At 36.4% G+C, this 19,510-nt stretch overlaps 4 protein-coding genes across 4 annotated transcripts; all 4 read left to right on the top strand.

Annotated features, from left to right (window-relative positions):
* The first annotated feature begins 1,574 nt into the window (after positions 1 to 1,574).
* LOC147554978 (heavy metal-associated isoprenylated plant protein 35-like) lies at positions 1,575 to 3,334 on the top strand. Its single transcript, XM_086660219.1, has 3 exons — positions 1,575 to 1,720; positions 1,821 to 1,896; positions 2,017 to 3,334. The coding sequence occupies exons 1-3, from the start codon at positions 1,670 to 1,672 to the stop codon at positions 2,877 to 2,879; spliced, it is 990 nt and encodes a 329-aa protein (XP_086516345.1). The 5' UTR covers positions 1,575 to 1,669; the 3' UTR covers positions 2,880 to 3,334.
* A 2,387-nt stretch (positions 3,335 to 5,721) lies between these two features.
* LOC147554977 (Amino acid dehydrogenase family protein) lies at positions 5,722 to 9,335 on the top strand. The gene is made up of 5 exons (XM_086660837.1): positions 5,722 to 6,224; positions 7,424 to 7,607; positions 7,725 to 7,882; positions 8,060 to 8,272; positions 8,929 to 9,335. The coding sequence occupies exons 1-5, from the start codon at positions 6,087 to 6,089 to the stop codon at positions 9,157 to 9,159; spliced, it is 924 nt and encodes a 307-aa protein (XP_086516963.1). The 5' UTR covers positions 5,722 to 6,086; the 3' UTR covers positions 9,160 to 9,335.
* Positions 9,336 to 10,043: 708 nt separating this feature from the next.
* LOC147554976 (ferritin-like catalase Nec2) lies at positions 10,044 to 11,704 on the top strand. The gene is made up of 3 exons (XM_086663397.1): positions 10,044 to 10,424; positions 10,510 to 10,735; positions 11,260 to 11,704. The coding sequence occupies exons 1-3, from the start codon at positions 10,060 to 10,062 to the stop codon at positions 11,638 to 11,640; spliced, it is 972 nt and encodes a 323-aa protein (XP_086519523.1). The 5' UTR covers positions 10,044 to 10,059; the 3' UTR covers positions 11,641 to 11,704.
* Positions 11,705 to 12,578: 874 nt separating this feature from the next.
* Positions 12,579 to 17,233, top strand: LPA1 (tetratricopeptide repeat (TPR)-containing protein). The gene is made up of 9 exons (XM_086663212.1): positions 12,579 to 12,863; positions 14,130 to 14,233; positions 14,426 to 14,561; positions 14,669 to 14,900; positions 15,075 to 15,232; positions 15,315 to 15,503; positions 15,641 to 15,741; positions 16,011 to 16,107; positions 16,968 to 17,233. Exons 1-9 carry the CDS (start codon positions 12,648 to 12,650, stop codon positions 17,040 to 17,042), a joined length of 1,308 nt encoding a protein of 435 aa, XP_086519338.1. The 5' UTR covers positions 12,579 to 12,647; the 3' UTR covers positions 17,043 to 17,233.
* The last annotated feature ends 2,277 nt before the right edge of the window (positions 17,234 to 19,510 follow it).

Below are 19,510 nucleotides of genomic sequence, written 5' to 3'. Positions count from 1 at the left end.
ACTTATTTTGAAGTCTGAAAAATGTGGGTCTTTTTTTAGTCAATTCAGACATTTAGTTGGTTCAGCTGACATTTCAGATTTTTACAAATAAGAAAAACAAACATCTGAAATCTGAATTGATACCAATTCAGATTTCAGATCTGAAAAAAAACAAAAAACAAACAGCACCTTACCCTTGATTCTCTATTTTAATCATGTTTTTCGGACTTTAACTATTAAGGTCTTCTCTAATTTTTTTTATTCTTAATATTTTTTTTGTTCCATTGTGTCGATTAATACCTAAAAATACAATTTAAATGAGAGAGGATAAATACTTTCATACTGGAATGTCGGATTTTTCAATCTAAATTTATACGTTTACCAATTCATACATTATTAGTATCACATTTTACAGACATACACTTAATTTATCTAAATTTGTTTAGTATCACCTTAAAATATACAACTATAAATTTTGAAATCAAGATATTTAAGACCGAATTAATCCCATTAAATCATTTTCTCACTTGTATCACAAACCCTATTTAGTTTTTTTGTTGAAATGTATCACAAACTAGGGAAATTTTAAAAGGCCCCCCCGTTTTTGTTAAAAGGCCTCCCCGCTAAAAGCGCCTCTCATTATAACCCATTTGGTTATAGGGCCCCCTCTACAAAAGAGCACCTCCTTCATCAATATTTGACCTAACGGCAAAGTTAACGCCGTTAGGTCAAACTTAACCCAAGACCGGTGATGTGGACCACGCCACATCATCATCTTCTCCGGCAGCGTCGCCGGCCGGCCAAACTTCCTGCCGGCGACCTTCAAATTTTTTTTTTTTTTTTTTTCTTTCTCTCCTCTCTCTCTCTCTCTAAGAATTCCGGCGAAGGGTTCCTTCGCCGGAGTTCTTCTGTTCTCACGAACAGACGACTGTTCGTGAGAACAGCTCTGTTCTCACGAACAGACGAACTCCGGCGAAGGGTTCCTTCGCCGGAGTTCTTAGAGAGAGAGAGAGATAGAGGAGAGAAAGAAAAAAAAAAAAAAATTTGGTTTGAAGGTCGCCGGCCGGAAATTTGGCCGGCCGGCGACCTTGCCGGAGAAGGTGATGATGTGGCGTGGTCAAATGATGTGGGTGAAATACACCCTTAAAGGGGGTTTTTTTCACCCATTCAAAGAGGGGGCCCTTTAACCAAGCCAAGTCAAACGTGTTTTACCAAGTCAACGAAACTATGGGGAGGCCTTTTAACAAAAACGGGGAGGCCTTTTAAAATCTCCCCACAAACTATATGATCTCATCAATGACCAACAAAGTGTATATTTAGGATTAAAAAACACCCTAAGCTAGACCTTTCCAAACACACCTCAAAGTTGTAGATGCCACACAACTCATAAAGAGAATTTGAAGTATTCTCCGCGTGCCACGTAGATATCAAATGTTTGACCAGCTTCATCATGCTTTTGACCTAAAAGAAGACCGTCCGATCACCTCACATCCTTGATGTATTCTCTCGTATAGACCGTCCATATGAGAATCCAACGGTGGTGAAAACATGTACTTTTTTTCTTTTTGAAATAGAAATTTCCTATAATAAACTTCAAATTCTTCTTATTTAAACATCTCTAGTCTAAACGGTCTTCTTCGTTCTCGTTCTTCACTCTGCAATTTTCTCTCTCTACTCTACCTTATGTGCAATGGCATCCACAGCTACTACCGGAGAAACCCTAGAACCCCAAAACGCCAAGGTATAAGAACAAAAAACCCTTAATCTCTCCTACCCATGTCTTCTTTTTCATCAATCTTTACTCTTTAATGGTTACTAACCCTAATTATTTTGTTTTTCAGACATGGGTATTGAAAGTTTCAATTCATTGTGAAGGTTGTAAGAAGAAAGTTAACAAGATTTTACAGAACATAACTGGTAAGTACCTAAAGAAAACCCTAACTTTTTTGCTTTGTAAATCTCTTCAGTTTCATGTTTCTCTAGTTGGGTTTTCTCTGTGATTCTCCTGTTTTGATGATCTATCTTTTTTTTTCTCAGGTGTTTATAAAGTAACAATCGATTCTAAGCAACACAAAGCAACTGTAATCGGTAATGTTGATGGAGAAACCCTAATTAAAAAGCTTCTAAAATCAGGGAAACACGCCGAGTTAGTTCATGAAAAAGTTGAAAAGAAGGAAACTAAGCAAGAAAAAGTGAAGATCGATGAGAAACTGAATGACCCAGAAACCAGTAAAGCTGAAAATCTTCAAGAACAGATGAAACCAGAAGAGAATGTTCAGGTGAAGCTTCCAAACCCTAATACCAACCAGAGCAAAAATGGTGGATCACCGGCCAAAATTGATGAAATTCATGAACTCCCCAGAGAAATCAACGTTGAAAATCAACCAAACAAGCTTAAATCCGTCGAAATCAAGCCGGAAAAGAAGTCCCCGGTAACCGACGAAAAGCAGAGTGAGACTGATGGCGCCGGCGTTAGGGCTAACAAAACCGCTTGTAGTGGTCATGGTCATGGTGGTAAAAGTAAGGGAAAGAAAGGGCAAAAGAGTAAAAATCCTGAAGGTGTAGAAACTTTGCGTGGTACACCGGTAAACACTGAATCATCTACTCCTTTTGATCCTTCTTTCTCTTCTTCGGTTAATCTTAACCGTCCGTATGAGCAGATCAACCCGTACCCATCGTATTACGGTGGCCCTCAACCTGTACCAGTTATGAACTACAGTACAACCCAGCCTAGTAGTAGCTACAGTACGACCTACTACGCTCAACCACAACCGTACACGTATTGGGATCCCGATTCATCTCAAAACCCACCTCCTTATTTTAGATATCCTGATTCACCACCGTCGGATTCTTTTTCGATGTTTAGTGATGAAGATGCTAATGGATGTTCCATCATGTGATGAGGTTTTTACGATGATGATCAAGATATCTAACGGCTATAAATTATTTTGTACTTCTTGTACAAGTTTATGTTAGGTGATTTTGTATTATGTAAATAGGAGAAAAGTTAGGTGTCTAATGGTAAAATGAGTAGTAAAGAAATTGAGAGGTTAGGGGTACCAAAATGCTAGCGTACAAGAAAACCAGACAACTTCATGCAGAAATGTATGATATTGGTCGTGATTCGTGTTTTCGATCATTCTAATCTACTAAAACACACTTCCGTCTTGTCGATTTCTTTTGTTGATCTCTAGCATTATTAGGTAGGTATTTGTTAGTTTTCTCTTTTTGGTTAGTTTTAGACTTTTAGTTGTTGAGTCTTGTAATGTTTGGTTGTTTGTAGGACCTCTTTTATCCCACTTTATGTAAAAGAGATTTTGATAATGAGATGAAAATGGGTACTTAATGACACTAATTATGTTTTTGGGGACTAATTGTTTTTTTTTTTTATTGTTTTTTGGGGTATGATAAGTTAGTTTAATAGGAAAAAAAAGGGTCTTTTAGGTCTTAGAATATAATGGGTAGGTTGTATGTAGGACCTAAAATAAAATGATTCTCTCATGTTAAGTGTAAAGTAGAATGTGGTTTGGGGCTCATGATGGTTGTTGGCTTATGTTTCTTTATTTTTTGATTAAGTTGATGGTTCTAGGCCCTTCTAAATGTCCACTTGTTTCCTATTTATCAAATGGATCAGCATAAAATTATAAAAAGTAAACTGTATATTTGTCCAAATGATAAAGAATAATTGCAACAAAAAAAAGAAGATAAAGAATAAATTAATTGGTATATTTTAAATTTTTGAGTGAAGAAAAATTATTTTCAAGCTTTAAACCATGAAGAGATGGTGTTAGAAAGGTTGGGAAATGCTAGAAAGATCTAAATTATTTTAGGGTTATTTTTCAAATGGCCTCCAACTTTGTGACCAGCTTCCTGTCTGACCTCCTACTTTAGCAAAAATACCCATATGACCCCTTTTTTCAGCTACCGTTAACCAGTCATGTTTCTCTCTCTTCCATCTCATTACCTCTCTCTGCTACCTCACGTTATCGCCAACTCATCATATGACCCCTTTTTCTATTTTCTCTCTCCTCCCTCTCTAAATTTTTTTGTTCTTTCCTCTCTCTCTCTTTATTACAGATCTAGCTGTTCTAGAGAGAGAGGTCTATTCGTGATCATCATGAACAGATCAGTTCGTGTTCATCACGAACAAACCTCTCTCTAGATCTGTTCTATAAAGAGAGGAAAGAAAAAAAAGGAAAAAAATTTAGAGAGAGAGAGGAGAGAGAAAATTAAAAATAAAAAATTTAATGTTTGAAGGTCGCCAGCCGGAAAATTGGTCGGTCGGCGACCTTCGCCGGAGAAGATGATGAGTTGACAATAACGTGAGGTGGCAGAGAGAGGTAATGAGATGGAAGAGAGAGAAAAAATGACTGGTTAACGGAAAGTTAATGGTAACTGAAAAAGGGGCCATATAGGTATTTTTGCTAAAGTAGGGGGTTCGGCAGAAAGCTGGAGATAAGTTTATCTATGATTTTATCTATGATTTTAGACTTGTATCCAATGAGTTAGACTTGTATCCAATAAGCACAAATGATTTTATCTATGATTTTACTGTTTTTTTTTTATGAGAACTATGATTTTACTGTTGGAGATAAGTTTGGGTGACGATGAAGATAAGTTTGAGATGTGTAATTTTAATCATTGAAGAGGAAGATATATACTTTTCATCCTTTATTGTACAAATGTTGAAAGATAGAGTCAAACATAAAGTGGTTTTACATCATTGTCTCATAACACATTCAACAACTCACTGTTAATGAAGGGGAGAATCACACATTCAAAATCTCACCCTTGGATGACCATTTGTATAATAATCTATTATTTATTGCATTTGACACATGATATTTGTGAAGATATATATCTTAGCATCACACCAAAATACAAAAAGAAAAATATTGTTTGTGTGGGAGAATTCCTGCAAGTCCATGATGAACTTGTTTGTAATAGAACTCGAATAATAATTTTATTGGGTACTTACCTTCATCTCTCTCTAGATCTGGTGAACCAGATCTGGTTCACCAGATCAATGGCTTCTGAAATAAACCTTCCAGCTCTGTTTCGCAGGCCACTGATCTGGTTCATCCGATCTAGAGCGAGAAAAAGATTAAAAAAAAAAAGTTAAGAGATAGAGAGAAAAGAATTTATTTTTATTTTTTATGTTTGAAGGTCGCCGGCTGGAAAGGTGAAGATGATGATGTGGCGTGCTGAAATGATTTGGCAGAGAGAGAAAATGAGATGGAGGAGAGAGAGTAACGAAAAGTTAAAGATAACGGACAAAGAGGGCCATACGAAAATTATTGCTAAAATAAGGGGTCAGGCAGGAAGATAGTCACAAAGTTGGAGGCCATTTGGAAAATTGCCCTTTTCTACCTGACCCGTGCACATTAATTAAAGATGACAATCCCTTTTGGACAGGTCTCTCTCTATACAAAAAATTGATTATTACTCGTTTATGTTGCTTTGGAGAGGGTTTGGGGTAGGTCGTAGGCTTTTCTTTGGGTTGCCCACAGAAGATAAACCATTGAATATGACATTGAAAAATGGAAAACGCAATGGGTCCAAACTCCAAAGCCATTATGATCTTCCACTTTCTAAGGTCCTTAGATGAGATAAATTTGTAAAACAACCACATAAAGTACTCATATTTGTTGTATACATTCTTTTTGTTGCAATTCATATAAATTTTCAAGGTTCTTACTAATACAGTATCTTTGGGTATTTCGAAGTGATACAATTTGAAACGTAATGTCACGAAAGAGTGTTTTGACGTTATAAGTGACACTTCATTTCGTTTTTCATTAATTTAAAATTATTTTACGATAAAGCCGAGAATGTGTTTTTCTTGCATCGCGTCCATAACGTTTTTCACATACCAACAAGTATGGGCCTCTCAACAACAAAAAGGAAAAAAAAAACATGGGCGGATTGGATGTTTTTTTTTTTTTGTAGATATGATGATGTGTGTGGTGAAACTTGAAGGAGAGAGAGAGAGAGAGTGCCCTAAAACTATCAACTTCTTCTAAACAGAGAGGAGAATTCAAGACCGAGAGAGAGAGAAGAGAGAGAATCTAATCGCGATCAATTCTCAGCTTCCCCAACTTATATAAATGGCGGCGGCGACATCATCATCAGAAGTACAAGATCATCCAAAGAAAGCTAGTGTAATTGATGGTAAAGCCATTGCTCAAACTATACGATCTGAAATTGCTCTTCAAGTTCAACTCCTATCCGAAAAATACGCCAAGGTAATAACTTGATTCAAGATCTCGATTTCGCAGCCTTAAATTGCTTAATTCTTGAAATTATTAATTAGATATAAAATGGGTTTTGTTTTGTCAGATCAATTAGGTGGTTATTGTAGATTAAATTACTTTATTAAGCTAATTACACTCATAATTTTGTTAATTGGGGATTTTGTATGAATTTATGAACTTCACTTACAAATTATTTTGTCCCCTCAAAGCATACAAGTTGGGGGAACTGGGGTTTTTGAAGAATAGGGTAAATTAAGAATCTATCTTCTTTAATATATTCAATATTGGGATTTTGAGAGGACCCATTTTTATGCTTTGAGAAATGATCAGATTGAAGTTTGATGTGGTCTTAAGTTTCTTCCCTGACTGCATATAGTGGAAAATGCAAATGTTAATTTACTTTGAACCCTAATTCAATGAGCTCTTGCTTAATCGTCATAGTTCGTGTTCTAGCTTTATAAGATAAGGTAGGATATTTTCGTGTATGACAGTATCTCGTGAAGATCTACGACTAATAGCCCGAGCTTAAAACATTACTGATTAAGGTCTACCTCGTTAAACCAATTTTTACATACTCTTAGGATGAGAAGATTGGTTTTTTTATTGGAGGTGAAGAGCGTGCCCGAATTTGCAAAGAGATTTTGTCTAAAGGATAATTTTGGTTTACGGGTTGATTAAATTTTGAGAGTAGACTCAACAAGCGGGGTAGAAAAATATCCTCAGTAATCGACCTTACGAGTTACGAGCAATCCGCAACTAAAAGAATCGTCCAATTCACCAAATAGCTTACAGGAGAGAGCAGGATACAAACCAGTAACCATGGCCAAACCGAATTATTTGCTAAATGTAGTTCAATATGGAACTTTTATGATAATTTCTTATAGTTAAAGGGGTATGTGTGCGTTTTTTTTTCTTTTGAACACTTGAATTGTACCTTTAGGCTTTAGAAACTTACTGAATCGTTCACTCATAAATAACAATTCCTTAACTCAACTTGCTTCTGTTATGTTTTTGGTTACTAAGCTCTCAGTAAACCGCGTTTTTCAGCACCACCACTCCCAGAAACTAAAACACAACACAGAGCAGGATGGAATTTCAATTATAGAACAATTTTTCACAGTCAAATTGGTAATTCCATCATATGTTTGGTGTGATTTTGATGGTCTAATATTCTTCCTTTGATTGCGTAGGTACCTGGACTAGCTGTTGTTATTGTAGGCAACAGGAAAGATTCTGAAAGCTATGTTAGGATGAAGAGAAAGGCGTGTGCTGAAGTTGGGATAAAGTCATTTGATGTGGATCTGCCAGAACAAGTATCGGAAGCTGAAGTAATCCAAAAGGTTCACGAGTTAAACGCTCAGCCTGATGTCCATGGTTGGCTATACTTTCTCTTCATTTTAAACTTCTACTTTTCAGTTGTGTAATCCTTTTCAATTATTTAGTCAGAACCACAGTTATTGTTACAATATCTTTATTTTGTTCTATTGGCAGGGATACTAGTTCAACTTCCCTTGCCGAACCATATAAATGAAGAAAAGGTCTTGACTGAAATTAGCATCGAGAAGGACGTAGATGGGTTTCATCCTATGAATATTGGCAAACTTGCCATGAAGGGAAGAGAACCCTTATTTAAGCCTTGCACCCCGAAGGTATTATACGTTAACCCCAAAAATTCTGTGATTAATACTATACACATTGTATGATAATATCCTGAAGGCAATCGGACCGGATTAATAGATATTGGTAGTTTCGATATGTACACACACACCAACTCTTTTCCCGCTCTTTTATGGATGAACGATGAAACATGTTATTTTTCTCGTCAGGGATGCATCGAACTTCTTACACGGAGTGGTATCAGTATAAAGGGCAAAAGAGCTGTTGTAGTTGGTAGAAGCAATATCGTCGGTTTACCCGTGTCATTACTTCTTCTAAAAGAAGATGCAACTGTTACTGTAGTTCACTCACATACCCATGACTCTGAGAGCATTATTCGCCAGGCAGATATCGTGATTGCTGCAGCAGGACAAGCAAAAATGGTATTTAGATTTTCACTTAATTGCTTCACGTTTCTTTTATATTTGCCACCAACCTTATACTTGTACATACTAGAACTATGAAGTTTGTGGATATCCAACTCCCAACCAATGACAATGAGCTCAGAGGACCTAGGTATTTATATTTTTGGTTATGGGAGCACCCTTGGTCGGTGTGGGACTATTATTACAGTCCTCTTCATGTGTGTCGTTCTTTTGAGCCTAACATTGTCTTTTTGTTGGGTGACGTTGGAGTGCGTGTCTCTATTGGGCCTATCACGTGTGAGCTTAGCTATGATACCATGTGAAGTTTTTGAGCATCCACCTCAAAACCACTGACAATTGACTAATTGAGTGAAGATGACCTAGGTATTGTATTCTTGGTTATGGGAATTCCTGTCTATGTGGGACTATTCTTAACAAGTTTCTTTTTGTTGGGTGACATGGAGCACGTGTGCCTATTGGGCCTATCAAATGTGAGTCTAGCTATGATATGCCATGTCAAGATTGTGGACGTCCCACTCAAAACCAATTTGATATGAGTCGAGAAGACCTTAGATGTTATATTGTTTGTTATTATGAGATATCCTTTGTCAATTTGAGACTAATCTCGCAAAAATAATTCTACAATGTTAACTTCTAATTTTTGGGTTTTCCAGATTAAGGGTGATTGGATAAAGCCTGGAGCAGCTGTAATTGATGTCGGGACAAATGCTATCGATGATCCAAGTAGAAAATCAGGGTACAGGCTAGTTGGCGATGTCGATTACCATCAAGTCTGTAAGGTGGCCGGATGGGTTACTCCAGTTCCCGGAGGTGTTGGTCCGATGACTGTGGCAATGCTACTTAAGAATACCCTAGACGGAGCCAAGCGCAATATCGAACAGTAAACTGCAACGTCTTTTCAGTCCCGGATATCACATTGCGCATCTTAAGTGTTAGAAATTCCAACAATATTTGCTTAGATTACTCTATAAAGAGGCGTTTTTGTTCATTTCTGATGATCCTCGGATCTAACTGTATTTTGATAACCATTTCACCAAAAGAACTTGATTCATTTCTTTCCCGGCAAATCTGAAGATGGAGCTATCTTGTACTTCTGAAAACCTAACAGGCCACTCTACCCAAAACAGGGTTTGCAGGACCGACTAGGCCTCGCCCCGGCAACCCGGGCACATTCCCCTTTCCTAGTCCATGAAGATGCTGTTTATTCCAAAATGGAATATGGCTAATCGTTTGCGTCTTCTATGGAGTTAACCCTAAATTATCAAGTGATTAAATTTATAATTACTTCTTCCATTATTAGGGAATAGCTTTTACTAAGCAAACTAGTCCAAAATTGAAAAACTTATTGAAAAAGGAATTGAGTTAGGTTTTCCCACTTTTGACCCACCAACTTCAAAACTCTCATGGATAATCATCTCCCAACAACAAAGTTAACTACCAAGTATCAGTGAGTCTTCCAAATAGCAAAATTAGGACACTCTACTTGTAGCTACAGAAATCATAAAATTAATACATTTCAACAAGATGTATATTTCACGTAATGTTAAAACTTAATTGGACATGAACTCTGAATGGACTTGAATATAATTTTAGAAAGTTTTTTTTGCCTGATTCGTAATGTTTGATTCACAAGATACGTAATTTAAGTTGTTGTTTTTTGTTTGCAAAATTCAGACGTATCAAATTCAAATAGTAAAAGAAACAAACAGCACCAACTAAAAAATGTGACAACTTTCACAATATATATAGCTATCACTCATACTATCTTTTGTATTCTTCATCCAATGGCTTCTCCTCCTATAACTTCATTTCTTTACTTCATCATGTTGATGATCACATCCAACCTCGTCGAGTCGAACGTGATCACAGGCAACCTAGACGAATGGAACCCATCGTGCGGCCCAGAGTACCCGTGGTACGGAGTTCCAATTCATCCTAAAGATGTGGATATGTTGCAATTTGCTCTAAATCTTGAACACTTAGAAGCTGAATATTTCTTGTTTGGATCCTTGGGATATGGTTTAGACAAGATCTGCCCAGAGTTAGTGATGGGTGGACCACCGCCAATTGGAGCCATGAAAGCCAACCTTGACAATCTCACTAGAAGAATTATCACAGAGTTTGGTTATCAAGAAGTTGGTCATCTTAGGTAAATAAATGTATAGTAATTCGTTGACTTGATTGGGTGATTTTAAACCATTGGATTTGCTGACTTTTTCTTGGGTTGTTTTTAGGGCAATCAAATCAAATGTTGGTGGATTCCCAAGGCCTCTATTGGATTTGAGTAAATATAATTTTGCTAGACTATTTGATGAAGCATTTGGGTATAATTTGGATCCACCATTTGATCCATATGCAAATAGCATCAACTATATGTTGAGTTGTTATGTTCTTCCATATGTTGGAGTTAATGGGTATGTGGGTATGAACCCATTTCTCATTGGATACAAATCAAAGAGGGTAATGACTTATTTCACATTATATACTATACAAAATCCTATTTGGTCTGACAAAAAGTGATTTGAATAGTGAGAGTGTCTGAACAATGTAAATGTTGATGTCATCCTCGCCCTTGAGACAAGGTGGGCTGGGACTTCACCTGATTTCTCCTGGGTCGGGCCTAACCCACACGGATTAAAAACATAGGCCCGACTCGGATCAGGGAATAAATTCGGGCTAACCTGGATCGTTGTCTATACTGGCCTAGCCGGGTATGTACGAACGGGCTTGTCCCAGGCCCAGCCCGAACCGGCCCGGCCCGGCTTTTCTAACACCACTAATGTCATGTATAAAATTTGTCATGTCGGATTATTCAACCATTGTCTGTCAGACCAAGTAGCATTGTTGATGTACTATACTATACTATGTCACACCTTTTCTTTCTTGGTCCTTTCGAATTCTCGAATATATGATATTTATGATGCGAGTGCTTAAATGAATACAAATTGCATTGTGTATGAATTCTAAGTTTGATTTGGTTGCAGTTGCAAGCAGGATTGTTAGGCGTTGAGTCGGCTCAAGACGCGGTAATAAGGATGTACCTCTACGAAAGAGGAAAATTAATAGTTCATCCATACAACCATACGGTAACCGATTTTACAATTGCTATCTCAAATTTGAGAAACCGATTGGGAATGTGCGGTATAAAAGATGAAGGTATTTACGTGCCACCGGAACTAGGAGCGGAGAATCGGACGACCAGTAATGTCATCTCCGCAGACTACAACTCCCTCTCTTACCCTCGAACACCCCGTGAGATTTTAAGGATCGGTTATGGTACTGGAAATGAACATATGCCTGGCGGGTTCTTCCCTGCAGGAGGAAATGGAAGAATTGCTAGAGAACTTCTTGTTGATATGCCCTAGACAAATGATAATTGTCGATCATTATATTTCAAAATTGTTGGTACGACGATAGTATTTCTACTAATAGTATGGTATAATTACGTTTGAATAATCCAGGTTTTGTACTTGACACATGGTTTGAATCTGTATCTAAATTGGAATATGGTGTTTTCCTTTTCCTCATGGTTTAATCTGACTCAACTACATCTGTATCTAAGATAGAAAAAAAATACTTTCTAAAATCTGACTTGAGTACATTCAGACACCGAGTCAGAATTCAAATGTGATTGGAAAATAAGTGCACTACGGAAGGAAACTGAAGTTGTATTGTATTTGATAACACATAAATGTGTTCAGTTGAAGATAGAAAGTGTTCTCATTTCCATCAGTTTGACAATGCAAAGTAGTGTTACATGAGAGCTTCTCGATTCGATTTTAATAGAATCTTACACAAAAGAAAATAAAATTCCCATTATGCAATCGGGTTGCTGATCATTGAAATTACTCAAAGACTTTAATATCTACTATTGTCGAACTTCAACTTTCTTCTTCTACCACAACCGATTTACATCTTTCAGCACAATCCAAATTTTTTGTTTAACCAACCAATCAAGTTAACTAACTAACCTCAACTCTTAGTTGAGAACTACTTAGTCGAAAAGATTGACCAACAAGTATAAGCAAAGAAGCAAACCCCATTATAACGAGCATAAAGGTCAATCACAATTTACATATGTGACGATATAGAAAATGCATAATGGACGTAATATAAGTGCCTTAAGAGCAAATAAGCGGCGACAAAACATATTGTAGTGCCACAAATATTGAGTCTGAAGCTAGCCGTCGTGAAAATGGATCTCAACGAAAGAGTGACGGAACGGGGTAAACTTCCAATTACCAATTTGTGAGGGAGGTAAACTCAATGGCCTATTAATGAGAAGGGGTTAGGTCAAAAATCTACACTCAATTTGTGAGGGAGGATAACTAATAAACTGTCTCTCAGTTTTGAGATAAAGGGTGGTTTATAAATGGCCATGGCTGCTCAAATTGTGCAGCAACACTTACTCTTTCACCACCCAAACCCTAAATCATGGCTTCCCGCCAAAAATTACATGAAACCCACAAAGATAAGTCGTGTATCTTTCATTTATTGTTCATCTTCTTCTTCATCATCTTCTGAGACCACAATTGAAACTGCTGAATCCTGTGTTAATTTGGGTCTTTCTCTTTTCTCCAAAGGACGGGTAATCAAACTTTTCAATCATCAGTTTATTTTGATTCTTTGTCTATTTTTGTTTCTATTTCAGTTTTTATGTAATGGGTGGTTTTGGTTTTTTTAGTTTAAGTTCTAGTTCATAAAGAAAACCCAATGTTTTTGTGGTTTTTTTGGGAGATAATTTGCCCTAATGCATCATTTCTTGTCTATATTTCTGATTAGTATCAATTTTGGGGCTAATTTTATGAATGTTCATTAAATTTCTTTATTTCCACATTCACAATGTCTTTAAATACGTTTTTACGCCTCATGACGGTGGTTTGCTCTGGCAAACCACGACGACGGTGCCTCGAGGTGGACGCCTCAATGCATAAAAGGAGTAAATCTTTTGTAAGGAAAATGATGTCAATTATGTACTTTACTACATTATTTAAGTCCGACGACTCCAAAAATGATAGGTGACTTCAGATGCGCATGTCTTACTCTCGAGCTCAAATATGTATGCCCCGAGGCATCAGGTGACCGCCTGGCCCCGAGGTGTACGCCTTGAAAGTTAGAAATACTTTTCTTTTCTTTGTAAGCAAGATACTTGTTTTTATTAGCATTATCCTACACCGCTCGCGCATTAGGATTTTCAAAGTAGATAAGCCTTGGGCAATCCTTTCCCTGAAAGCCAGTTTCAAGGAGAGTTAAGCCCAATGGACTCAAACATGATATCAGAGCTAGTGTTACAGGGATTGGTCGGGGCTTAGTAACCTTAGTCCTTCATGGACGGGGAGCATCGAGTGACTCCAACCCCAGCTTTGAGGGGAGATATTAGCATTATTGCACATTGCATGGGTATCCTTTCCCTGCAAGCCGGTTTTCAAGGAGAGTTAGGTCCAATGGGCTCCCAGAGTTTAGTCCTGGGTATGATTCATTGCTTGGTCGGTGTCTTTGGAAATTAAACCGATTTTCATTTTTATGGGTTCAGATCATTAAGAGGACACTCGAACCTCATGAAATGCCGAAAATTTACTTAATCTTTTTTCCTTTAAGATGAACCAATTATTGATAGTTTTGCAGTATAAAAAGAAGAACTTGGTTGATCAATATGAGTTTTGCAGAAAGACAACGATATTATAACATTGTATTGTCAATTTTCTTTTTCTTCCAAAACAGTAAGATTTGAATATTGGAGAGACATACATGTTGGGATCCAACCATAGTGGGTTTCATAACCAAGTTTCTTGATTTCTAATTATCATAAAGGAGGGTTCATGTTACTCATCACAACCATTTTAATGGTTGGCAGGTTAAAGATGCTCTTACTCAGTTTGAGATGGCACTTACTTTGGATCCAAATCCAATTGAAGCACAAGCTGCACTCTATAACAAAGCTTGCTGCCATGCTTACAAGTAAGAATTTTAACTTCCTGCTTTCTCCTCGAAAACTAACGTTTCTTATCGACTAAGTGAAACGAAAGGATTTCTCAACCTTAAATTGTATATCAACTAAGTAAACCCCGTATAAATGTTAATATGGTTCCTTACTAAGAAGCCCATAACTTTAAGTGGATTTAATCTTGTACTTCTATTTCGTTGAGGCAGAGGGGAAGAAAAGAAAGCTGCAGAATGTTTAAGAACAGCTTTACGAGAATATGGTCTCAAATTTGGAACTATACTCAACGATCCAGATTTGGCCTCCTTCAGAGCCTCGAAGGAATTCAAGGAATTGCAGGAAGAGGTTGATTTAGTTTCTCTTGCTACTTCTTATGAAGTTGTCGTACTTGTTTATTCCGGCACTTTCTCGGTGAGTCCAAAATATAAATATTATCGTTATTATGGAAACAGGCGAGGCTGGGTGGAGAAGATGTAGGTTCTAGTTTCAGGAGAGATCTCAAGCTCATTAGTGAAGTTCAAGCACCGTTTCGTGGAGTCAGAAGATTCTTTTATATAGCATTTTCTGCAGCTGCTGGAATATCAACCTTCTTTACTATACCTAGACTTATTCGTGCCATTCAAGGGGGCGATGGTGCTCCTGATATCTGGGAAACCGCTGGAAATGGTGCTGTCAATGTCGGAGGTAAGCTCTGAGGTATATGCTCTCAGTATTGACTATATCTATTCAGTATCATAGATTCCACAAAAAAGTTTGTCATGGAAATCTTCGATTAGATGAGGTTTCGAGTGTTATATCTAGATTTTAAGAAAGGAAACTCTTTTGAATTGACTGATATTTTGAACCAGCATTCTACAGGTCTCGTTATACTAGTGGCCTTATTAATCTGGGACAACAAAAAGGAAGAAGAGCAGCTCGCACAAATAGCACGAGACGAAACTCTATCGAGATTACCTTTACGTCTTTCAACTAATCGTATCGTTGAACTCGTTCAACTACGAGACACCGCTAGGCCAGTTAGTATCGAAACTTTCATTTTCTTTCTTAGATGCTCTTACAATTTTACATGTATGGATTTTCTAATTAAGTCTGGTTTAGGTTATTCTGGCTGGGAAGAAAGAAACTGTTCTTCTTGCTATCCAGAAGGCTGAACGTTTCCGAACTGAACTTCTTAAACGCGGGGTTCTTTTAGTTCCTATCATATGGGGTGAAGCTAAAAAGCCACAAGTAGAGAGAAAAGGGTTTGGAGGTTCCGCAAAGGCAACTACATCTCTTCCTTCTATTGGGGTACAACATAAATGCTCGTCTTGTTTATTTTGGTGAAAGTCTAGATTTTGTTTTCGTGTGAGAATGCTTCTTATAGAATGTGAACATATAAGGATTATTATTGTCTATTGACACTTTATGTGATGGTGTTATGGTAGGAAGATTTTGACACTCGGGCTCAGTCTATAACTGCAAAATCAAGGTTGAAAGCTGAAGTGAGGTTCAAGGCAGAAATCGTATCATCCCCTGAATGGGAAAGGTCGCTGTTTATTCCCTTATCTATGTTTTACTCTTTCACGGCATTTTATCTAAGTCGTGCATCTGACTCGTTTGACTGACTGGCTCGGGCTGATTTTGGATCCGTTCGTGTCAGACGTAAAATACGTCTGCGTTATCTGAACTATTGTGCCCCTGACCAAAACAATTTAGTCTCGGACTCCTTAAATTCGGGCACTAAAAAACAAACACCACCCAAATCGAAATATACATAAAGGCTTTTTGCTTCCGTATGTTCTTATCTTATTTCAGTTGGATTCGTGATCAACAAAAGTCGGAAGGTGTTACTCCTGGTGAAGATGTTTACATAATATTACGCCTTGATGGTCGTGTTCGGAGATCCGGAAAGGTATTTTTTTTCATGAATTTTCTTCGTATGCCTTTGCGATTACTATTTTCAGACGCTTACTGGTATCACTATTTCCCATGTCTTTATATATGAACAAGGGAATCAAAATTTATGGTAGGTGATTGTGACTACATAAAGTAGTTGAGAATCAACACTGTTTATAGTAGTTTAGAGGGTCCCTTTGCTGATAACTCATGTTTACCTACTTGATAAATAACCATATACTGAATTCAACTAAGATTCATATACCTCAACTAGAACTAACCCGACCCCACAAGCGAATTATCAATCGAACAATTCAAGCCGGTTAAATAAGTTGGATTGGATTATAACGCTACATACCTAATATAAAAAAAAAAATGCTAGAACATAATCTTGTCTATTGAAAATTTCTCAATTGACAACATGTATACTTACTAACAAGTCTAATGTGTTTAATATTCGATAAATAGTTATATGTGTTGTTTATCGTGCTTGGGTTAGGTTGAATTGCCAAAGTCTTTTCATACAGCCTGTCGTGGAATCGTTCTGGTAAACGATATACACTAATAATGTCTGAGAGTTGGTCGGGCTAAAATATATTTGACGTAGCCAAACCCACGGTCAAATTCAAATCTATCAACTTTCTAGCACTCTCATGACATCTAGTATGGATTGAAATATAGCAATTTGCGAAAATCTTATAGCGGGACTGGAATGAGAAAATATAATTAGCGTGAATCGATCTAGTGATTCTATGACAATTTTATTGATCTTTAAATTTGACGTAGCCAAACATAATAAGGATTGAGCTCTTACTTATATTACATGCTAAGTTAAGTTCTAAATTCGATCTTCTCTTTTTGTTTTGTTTTTCGCAGGGAATGCCTGATTGGCAACAAATTGTGAGTGAGTTGCCTCCAATGGAAGCATTGCTAAGCAAATTAGAGAGATAAAAGATTATTTGAAGAATCATCATCATCATCGAATGGGCCTAAACGAGGTAGAAAGAATACTAGGTTTCTCCGGTTTTGCTTTTTCTTCTACGAAAACTACTTTTTTATAACGGTAAGATCTTGAAACAAAGTTTTCTATTAAGCTACTTAACGAAAATTCAATTATATAATGAGTTGAGTTCTTGTCTGCATTTACTTCAACGATCAGAATAACTTACACTTTTCACACACATGTTCTTTTTATCGGAATGAAATGGTTGATGATGGACCTCCATGACAACGCGTTTAGAGAATTCGGGTTAGTTTGGAGTTGATCAACAAATGTTCTGTTACATTACTTTATTCAAAAGTATTCGAAGTTCGAAAGAAAATAAAAGTTTGAGCTTAGCTAATCTTCTACGTGCCTCGATGATTCACAAATGATTAATCAACCAAAGGCTTAGTTATATATATATATTGGTAGGTATCGAAAATAAAATATTAAGATCAGAAATTAGTTATTAATGTATTGTTCTTTGAAGCAATTGGAGTTGTTTTGAAATTTGACATTCAGAACATAAATAATTAGAAAAGTAATTGGAAAAGAAATTGTCAAGTTTATGAGTGGATATCTTTTAAGGTCAAAGATTAGGACTTTATACCAAATTCCATTTTGGTTGGTAACTAGTGTTGCATCTAGAGTAGGTGTGAACAAGGTGTAAAGAACAAGGGTGGTCCTAAAAGAAAAGGAAAAAAGATTGTAAAGAATAAGGAAGTTGAGAGACTTTCAACAAAAAAAAAAAAAAAGAAATTTGGGACAAAAAAAAAAAAAAGGAAAATTTGACCAAAACTCCCTAAAAATTTGGGCTTTGGTTAAAAATGATCAGTTTATTCTTTTTAGTCTTCAACTCCCCTGAATATCTTTTTAATTTGCGACATCTTTGTAACATCTTGCGACAGCTTTGGAGCGTCTTGCGACAACTTTGCAACCGTTTTACAACAGCTTTGGAGCGCCTTGCAACACCTTACAATAGCTTTGCAACACCATGCAAGACCTTTCAACATCTTTAGAAAAAATATTGGGTTTTTAATCAAACAAAATACAAATATTAGGATTTTTAACTAAAACAAAAATTTGGGTTTTTACTAAAAAGATATAACTTGTCTTTTTGACTAATTTTTTTTTAAATTAGACTTTCGGTCCAATTTCCTAAAAATAAAATGGAATCTTGTCAAAATATATAGACTAATTTTTATAAATCAAGAATATTTTGTCAAGTGTCTTAAGCAGATGATTTGCATATGAAAGAAAATAAGTACAAATTTATACTCGTAAATAAAATATGCTTCCGTTATATCATAAAATTAACCGATTCCTTAATATGACTGTATAAGTGTCTTTCAACAAAAAAAAAATCCTCTATAAATGTGATCTACTTGTATTAGAACATTATCATGTTGCATTATATCCTTCAATTGATTGGACCATATGCCACAATCACATTCTCAATTCTTATAAAAATGTGAGCTCTATTTGATGGGAGCTTAAGTAGGCTCCCACAATATCTAAAGAACAACATCTCTTTAAATTTGATAAGATGATCTTGTTCGATAACATGTCAAAAAAATGTAGAGCAATGTTAGAAGAGACTACAAGTCAAAACTTACTCCAGTTCTACACGAAGTTAACGATCTTCATTTTTTACTCGAAAAATATTAGGGAACAAGAAAAATAAAAAAGACTCTAGGCAGAAATTTTATCTGGTTTGTAGTGAGTCTCCCATCCGATAATTCTGATTCAGTAAAGCGCGAATTATGACAAACCACGTACAATTTTTTTTCTCAATCTGTCTGGTTTGTCTTGTTCCCTAACATTACACTTTCGACTCAACTTTCTCTCTCTTTTTCTCCCACTATTTTCTTTTGGTCTCGATGGATGATCCATTATTATATAGGTTTGGGACAAGTCTATTTGTGTATTGGTGATAGATTATAGTACTACTACATAGTGTTTATGAAGAAATAAAATGTGTGGAGGGGAGGGTAGGCATGAAGTTTATTTATAATTAGGTACATTAAAAAGGATAGACAGCTGGATTGACGAACGCGTTAACACCGCCTCCCTAACGTCTAGTGATTGTGGGACCCGATCAGTTGTTTTCTAACTACTACGTACTCCTCACCTCCTCTGACGCCGTTAGATTTCTCACTCTTTCCGTTTATATATTCTTCACTTTTAGTCCACATTTCTTGTTTGTTATATGAATTCATCCATAGCCGTCCGAAAATAATAAAAAGAGTACTAAATTTCAGCCAATTTTACCGCGTTTACTTCCTGCTATTGTTTTAAGTTGATTTATCAAGTATATTTATTTGTTTGTTATATATATTTTCGAACCATAATAGCTTTAACCTTAGAACTATCCAATTCGATATTCAATTAGCACATGTGATTTGTATCGTCTATTTGGTGAGAAAGAAATTTGTTG

The sequence above is a fragment of the Eschscholzia californica genome, unplaced genomic scaffold (assembly GCF_041429995.1).
Source record: "Eschscholzia californica isolate CP2 unplaced genomic scaffold, dmEscCali1.0.p SCAF_2, whole genome shotgun sequence".
Taxonomy (NCBI): domain Eukaryota; kingdom Viridiplantae; phylum Streptophyta; class Magnoliopsida; order Ranunculales; family Papaveraceae; genus Eschscholzia; species Eschscholzia californica.
This window is presented reverse-complemented; position numbering and strand designations above follow the sequence as displayed.

Coding starts and splice junctions, on each gene's coding strand:
- LOC147554978 (XM_086660219.1), top strand. CDS start 1,670: ATGGCATCCACAGCTACTACCGGAGAAACCCTAGAACCCCAAAACGCC. Junction 1,721..1,820: donor TAGAACCCCAAAACGCCAAG/GTATAAGAACAA, acceptor TTTGTTTTTCAG/ACATGGGTATTGAAAGTTTC. Junction 1,897..2,016: donor GATTTTACAGAACATAACTG/GTAAGTACCTAA, acceptor TTTTTTTCTCAG/GTGTTTATAAAGTAACAATC.
- LOC147554977 (XM_086660837.1), top strand. CDS start 6,087: ATGGCGGCGGCGACATCATCATCAGAAGTACAAGATCATCCAAAGAAA. Junction 7,608..7,724: donor CGCTCAGCCTGATGTCCATG/GTTGGCTATACT, acceptor TTCTATTGGCAG/GGATACTAGTTCAACTTCCC. Junction 7,883..8,059: donor TTAAGCCTTGCACCCCGAAG/GTATTATACGTT, acceptor TTTTCTCGTCAG/GGATGCATCGAACTTCTTAC.
- LOC147554976 (XM_086663397.1), top strand. CDS start 10,060: ATGGCTTCTCCTCCTATAACTTCATTTCTTTACTTCATCATGTTGATG. Junction 10,425..10,509: donor CAAGAAGTTGGTCATCTTAG/GTAAATAAATGT, acceptor GGTTGTTTTTAG/GGCAATCAAATCAAATGTTG. Junction 10,736..11,259: donor TTGGATACAAATCAAAGAGG/GTAATGACTTAT, acceptor ATTTGGTTGCAG/TTGCAAGCAGGATTGTTAGG.
- LPA1 (XM_086663212.1), top strand. CDS start 12,648: ATGGCCATGGCTGCTCAAATTGTGCAGCAACACTTACTCTTTCACCAC. Junction 14,234..14,425: donor GCTTGCTGCCATGCTTACAA/GTAAGAATTTTA, acceptor TCGTTGAGGCAG/AGGGGAAGAAAAGAAAGCTG. Junction 15,504..15,640: donor CATCTCTTCCTTCTATTGGG/GTACAACATAAA, acceptor GTGTTATGGTAG/GAAGATTTTGACACTCGGGC.